This window comes from Apis mellifera, linkage group LG13 (genome assembly GCF_003254395.2).
Source record: "Apis mellifera strain DH4 linkage group LG13, Amel_HAv3.1, whole genome shotgun sequence".
NCBI lineage: Eukaryota > Metazoa > Arthropoda > Insecta > Hymenoptera > Apidae > Apis > Apis mellifera.
In genome coordinates this window covers 2087573-2094561 of record NC_037650.1, presented here as the reverse complement: position 1 = coordinate 2094561, position 6989 = coordinate 2087573, and the positions used below count along the sequence as shown (strand labels likewise).

The 6989-nt window shown below is 28.3% G+C and overlaps 1 protein-coding gene across 2 annotated transcripts; it reads left to right on the top strand.

The window, feature by feature from the left end:
* On the top strand, positions 1 to 6041 carry LOC413980 (CD109 antigen). 2 transcript variants are annotated; one of them, XM_006571765.3, is made up of 6 exons: positions 1 to 105; positions 272 to 405; positions 951 to 4980; positions 5049 to 5242; positions 5322 to 5602; positions 5684 to 6041. In XM_006571765.3, the coding sequence occupies exons 2-6, from the start codon at positions 275 to 277 to the stop codon at positions 5884 to 5886; spliced, it is 4839 nt and encodes a 1612-aa protein (XP_006571828.2). In that variant the 5' UTR covers positions 1 to 105; positions 272 to 274; the 3' UTR covers positions 5887 to 6041. The 2 variants fall into 2 exon arrangements, with proteins under 2 accessions (XP_006571828.2, XP_397416.4); XM_397416.6 differs by having other exon boundaries at positions 55 to 152.
* Positions 6042 to 6989: the final 948 nt, after the last annotated feature.

Below are 6989 nucleotides of genomic sequence, written 5' to 3'. Positions count from 1 at the left end.
AGCATAATACATCACATTCACGCTATGGGGAGCCACAATGATACATAGTGACATAACATAACACTATGTATTCATGCAAGTTAAATGGGAATGAAATAGTAATTGGTAAATGTGTATTTTGGGCGTTGACCGCTAGTTAATTACAGTATATCGTACGATTTCTTTTCTAGTTTTAATTTTAATGGAGTTTTTTTTAATTTTAATATAAAAATTAATTATTTCATTTGTTGTGAAATGTTATAAAAACATAATTGGTTTTCGTGTATTATAGAACATGTGGATCTGGATTTTATTAATGTTTGCTTGCGGAAACGCAGAGTTTTGGAATGGACTGGATAATAATCAAACTGGATTTGGCTTACGAAATTCTAGAAATCCAAATGACAATATTATAATAAAAGAAGCGTAAGTTTTACAGATAATAATTAAACAATAGAGTATTGATATATTTATAATTTATATATATAATTTATATGTTAATTTGTTAATGAATTTATCAAAAAATCAATTTCATTATTTTTAATCATTTTAAAACTAATTATTTAATTGATTTTATCAATTATTTAATTGATTTATTTATATTAATTATAAATATAACAATTAATTTAAACTGTTTTTCGAGATTAAAAATTAATGTTTTGTATTTTTTGATTGCTTTGATTAAAAAATATTTTTTAATTATTAGATTTTATTGATTAAAATAAATTATATAAAGTTAGCACTTTTTGCATATTTTATGTTACTTTGATGTTATATTATATTATTACAATTCATTAAATTAAGATTGATATTTTTAGATTCTAATCATAAAATAATATAAAGATATTAAATAATATAAACAAAATTAAATATTATTTTATAACAATTTAACCAAACAATTAATTAAATAAAGATATTTTAAATTAAAAATATATAAATTCCAAAGTATTTTTGAATAATTATGTTTACAGTACCTACTTTGTGGTTGCATCTCGAATGGTTAGGCCAGGACAAATTTACCGATTAGATGTAAATGTTTTATATAGTGCATTACCAATGATGATACGTGCATCCATTCAAAGAAATGGAGTAGAAATAGCTGCAAATTTTCAAGAAGTAAAAGAAGGAATTCCAGAAACTTTAATGATGAGATTACCATCTACATCTGTCAATGGAGAATATAAATTAAGAGTGGAAGGAACATATAATAGTTTAACTGGTGGTCAAGCATTTTTAAATGAAACCAAACTTATATTTTCACAACGATCAATGACAATTTTTATCCAGTTAGACAAACCAGTATATATGCAAAGAGAAACTGTGAGATTTAGAACTATACCAATAGATACAGAACTTAAAGCATTCAATAATCCTACAGATATATATATGTTAGATCCATATAGAAGAATAATGAGACGATGGTTAAGTAGACAAAGCAATTTAGGAACAGTATCCTTATCATATCAACTTTCTGATCAACCTGTTTTTGGAGAATGGATTATACAAGTAATAGCACAAAATCAAATAGAAGAGAAAACTTTTTTAGTTGAAGAATATTATCAAACACGTTTTGAAGTTAATGTTACAATGCCAGCATTTTTTTTTGATAATGATCCATACATATATGGCACAGTTCAAGCAAATTATACTAGTGGTGCACCAGTAAGAGGAAATTTAACTTTAAAAGCACATGTTAGATCATTAGATAGGGCATATACAGAATCTACTGAACCTGTAGAAAGATATTTTTATTTTGATGAATATTATCCTGCATGGTTGAAAGTATCAAGTTATTTAGAAAATAAGATTCCTGTATTAAGATTTTTTAATGGAACTTATCATTTTCGATATCCAATGTCAGAATTATTAAATTATGTTCCAACTGCAAATGGAGTAGAAATTACTGTAACTGCAACGGTTGGCGAAAGATTTTTAGATGAAATAATCTCGGGTTATTCTATGGCTCGAATTTTTAATTCCACTACAAAGATACGATTTTTAGGTGGATCGCCACAAGTTTTCAAACCCACAATGCCATTTATTTTAAATTTAGTAGCATCATTCCACGATGATTCGGCATTGAGACCAACGCAATTGAAAGAAGCTGTAATGGAAATTCGCGCGGATATCGAAATGAAAGCAGGTGGTCACAGAACGCTAGAAACTCAATATTTAAAACATTTGCAAGACAATGAAGGCATTTGGTCTACGAGAATTGATTTAAGAAAACAACTTGGACTTGATCATAATGCAGATCAAGCACAACAAATTCTTAATGATATTTCTTCTATGAAAGTTTTTGCTTATCTAACTGATGGAGAAGGATTTAGAACACAAACTGAATTATTGTTATTGGCACATGAATCACCAAACCAACAACATATAAAAATTTCAACATCTACAGAGAAACCTAAAGTTGGCGAATATATTATATTTCATGTTCAAACAAATTTTTATATTGATACTTTTAATTATCTCATCATGGCAAAAGGAATTATACTTTTAACAGGACAAAATATTATGGAGAATAATATAAAAACATTTGCTGTTCCTCTAAGTGCAGAAATGGCACCTGTTGCAACTGCAGTTGTATATCATATTGGACAATATGGTAATGTAGTAGCTGACTCTTTAACCTTTTCCGTAAATGGTATTTCACGCAATAATTTCACTGTATTTATTAATAATAAAAAAGCTAGAACAGGTGAAAATGTTGAAATAGCTATTTATGGAGAACCAGGAGCATATGTTGGTCTTTCAGGTATAGATAGATCATTTTTTACCATGCAAGCTGGAAATGAATTAACATATGCTAATGTCATATCAAAAATGGCACATTTTGATGAAGATACAAATGGAACTCATTCCCATACTTGGTTATATCACGAAGGTGATCCAGATGAAATTGTTTACTTTCCATCATCGACTTTTGGTATAGATGCCAATAGAACATTTGAATATGTAGGATTAATAGTTTTCACAGATGCTTTCATTTATCGAAGACCTGATAATTGTAATGTAACTCAAGGATATGGAGAATGTCTTTCTGGAAGATGTTACATATTAGATAAAAAATGTGATGGAGTATATGATTGTGATGATGGTACTGATGAAGCAGCTTGCGAATTTAAAAATGCTACAGATATTGCATTATTTAGAAAATGGCGATTTAACAGATTAAAAAGACAATATGAAAATGTTTGGTTATGGAAAGATATTAATATAGGACCTCATGGTAGACATATTTTCAATATAGATGTGCCAAGAAGACCAGTCCATTGGATGGTTATGGCGTTTAGTATGTCTCCAAGTATGGGTTTTGGTATGTTACCAAAAGCCATTGGATATATGGGAGTCTTACCATTTTATATTAATGTTGAAATGCCTACTCACAGCAAACAAGGGGAACAAATCGGTATCCGTGTCTCTGTTTTTAATTACTTGTGTCATAATATAGAAGCTGTAGTAGTTCTAGTTGATTCCAAGGATTATAAATTTGTTCATGTTGAAGATAATGGTATTGTACAATCGTATAAACCACGTACATCTTTTGGTGAACATCAATTCTTTATTTGGATTCCTGCTCAGGATGCTGCCATTGTTTATTTACCTATTGTACCAACAAGACTTGGAGATATCAAAGTACATATCTATGCTACTACTGTAATTGGAAGAGATTCAGTTACGCGTAATTTGCATGTAGAAGCTGATGGTCTTCCTCAATATAGACATCAGTCTATTTTACTTGATCTTAGTAATCGCGCTTACGTATTTCAATATATGCATGTCAACATTACAGAAACACCTATTATACCATACGATGAAAATCGTTATTATGTGTTTGGTTCAAATAAGGCAATGATAAGTTTAGTCGGAGATGTCGTTGGTCCGATTTTCCCTACTATGCCTGTTAATGCTACAAGTCTCATGAATCTTCCTATGGATTCTGCGGAACAAAATATGTTTAGTTTTGCCGCTAATTTGTACACAACTTTATACATGCGTTTAGTTAATCAACGTAATAGAACGCAAGAGAAAGAAAGTTTTTATTATATGAATATTGGCTATCAAAGACAACTTTCTTTTATGAATCCTGATGGATCTTTTAGCTTATTTCGTAGTGATTGGAATCAATCTTCACCAAGTGTTTGGTTAACAGCATATTGTGCTCGTGTTTTACAAGAAGCACGTTTTTATGAATGGGAGAATTATCTCTATATTGATCCCGAAGTAATAGCTCAAGCAGTGTCTTGGTTATTGAAATATCAAACACCTGAGGGATCATTCTATGAAGTTACATGGTTACCCGATCGTAAGATGAACAGCTCTTTAAATTATGAGTATGATGTAATAACTCATAGAAATATCAGCCTTACAGCTCATGTTCTAATCACATTGCAAAGTGTGAAGGATTTACCTGAAGGACTAGGAACACAAGTTGCTGTAAGTGCTGTAGGTGCAGTGAAATGGTTAGAAAGAAATTTAAAGTTATTAGAGGAACGTGGAAAACCTTATGAAATAGCGATAGTGTCGTATGCTTTATTATTGGCAAAAGCCTCTACTGCAGGACAAGCATTTAATATATTAGCTAGACATGCTCGTAGAGAAGGAGGATTAACATATTGGGGTAGAGAACAAGTGCCTCTTCCACCTTATAAGTTAGAAAATCAGAAACCATTTCTTCTACCACGTTTACCATATATGTATGATTCAGAAAACATTGAAACTACTGCCTATGCTCTTTTGGTGCATGTTGCTCGACAAGAAATAATGATAGAGCCTATAGTAAAATGGTTAAATGCTCAAAGATTGACAGATGGTGGTTGGGCTTCTACGCAAGATACTGCATGGGCAATGAAAGCATTAATGGATTATACAGTCAGGTCAAGAATTCGAGATGTTAGTTCATTGACTGTTACTGTAGAAGCTACAGCTCTTCCAGGACAGACTAAGACATTGTTTGTCAATGATAATAATCTTGCAAGGCTTCAAACTATTGAGGTAAGTTCATACTTAAAAATTAAATATATTTCTGTATTTAATATTAATATTAAATTCTATTATTGTAGATACCAGAAGCTTGGGGAACAGTAAGGGTACAAGCAAAAGGTGCTGGATATGCAATTTTGCAAATGTCTGTTCAGTATAATGTAGATATTGCAAAATTCCAAACACAACCACCTATGAGATCTTTTGATCTAATGACCAGAGCAAATTTCCATGGCAGAAATCAATCTCACATTTCATATCTCAGTTGTCAAAAGTACTTCAATTATTAATATTTAAATACTGTAATACAAATACAAATTTATTTTATTAATTTTTGCGAAAAATTTTTTTAGATGGATAAATACAAATGAATCTTCGCGTTCTGGTATGGCAGTCTTGGATGTAACTATTCCAACAGGATATATAATTCAACAACAAACTTTAGATACATATATCAGATCAAAACAAGTGAGAAATCTTCAAAGAGCACGATTCCAGGAAAAGAAAGTTCTCTTTTATTTTGATTACTTGGATCAAGAAGAAACGTGCGTGAATTTTACTATAGAAAGATGGTTTCCAGTTGCAAATATGTCGCGATATCTTCCTATCAGAGTTTATGATTATTATGCTCCAGGTGAATATAATTAATTATGAATACTTTATATAAAATATAATAATTTTTTTAAATTATTATTCATTATATTTTTTTTTTCAGAACGTTTCAATGAAACTATATTTGATGCCCTGCCCACTTATACACTAAATATTTGCGAAGTTTGTGGTAGTTCTCAATGTCCTTACTGCCCGATTTATAATACTGCAACGATGTTAGCTACATCATCAGGTTTTCTATATATTGTTTCTCTTTTAGTTATTGTAATAAGATATTTTCGCACACAAGAATTTAGTATAAGTTAATTTTATTACTTAACAGATGATAATTTGATAAAAGAAATGAAGAAAAGCGAATAGCTTTATGTTTATACTTTATTCGACATTGTCATATTTTTTCGATTTTTATTTTATGTCTTTAATACTAGAACTACTACTTTATAAGATATATTATATATTTAAATATACTATACATAATATCGCATAAATAGTATAGTATAGTATAATTAAAATTGAATTATAAAAATAATTCGATATATATAATTACATTTTTGTCTGAATAAAAATCAATATTAACCTTTTTACATATATTATTTTTATTAATTGTAAAAATAATTAATTTGACTGATTTGGTAGTTCTAGTATTAAGTCTGTTAATTAAATAATTAATTTATTTTGATGCAAAACTAAAGCAATATATAAAAAAAGATATAAGTACACGTATAAAAGTAATTGATATAATTTCAGTTAATTTTATTTGTACTTATTTTCTATTTATCATATTAACATTTTATCAAATCATTTATGAAAAAAGCCGTCCATGTGTGATTTGTTAACGTATATTGGAAATCTTATATTTAGAAAACGAGTAAAAAAGTAAAGAAGAAAACATATTTTTATATATTTTATAACATTGCAATAATTTAGATTTTATATAATTTAAAACTCATCACGTGTTTTTATTCATATCATTAATCAATGAATATGAATTTATGTAAATATTTTTAAGTATTATTCTATATATAGTTTTTAAAAAATTCAAAACTATAGTTAAAGCAATGTGTTCTAAGAGGCAAAGAATTATTAAGTACAAATGAAATATAGTAGAGACCGAGTTTTTTCAAGTAAGGCACATCAATAAAATATTTTTACATTTTGTAACAAAATTAATTTCTATTTAAATTTAAATTGATATTAAAAATAATGATCTTTTTTAATTTTAATAAATTTTAGAAATTCAAATTTTTTTCATAATCATCAATTTTCGATGATTTTGTTTGAATCTCTCTTTATTTTTAATTTTATTTGAAAAATTATTTTCAATTTTTTTGTTCCATTTATGAAGTTGTGCCAGCATTAAGTTATTTCTAGAGAAGTCATAAGTATTATTGTTCTATAACAAAGCTTTA

Coding starts and splice junctions, on each gene's coding strand:
- LOC413980 (XM_006571765.3), top strand. CDS start 275: ATGTGGATCTGGATTTTATTAATGTTTGCTTGCGGAAACGCAGAGTTT. Junction 4,981..5,048: donor CAAGGCTTCAAACTATTGAG/GTAAGTTCATAC, acceptor CTATTATTGTAG/ATACCAGAAGCTTGGGGAAC. Junction 5,603..5,683: donor TTATGATTATTATGCTCCAG/GTGAATATAATT, acceptor TTTTTTTTTCAG/AACGTTTCAATGAAACTATA.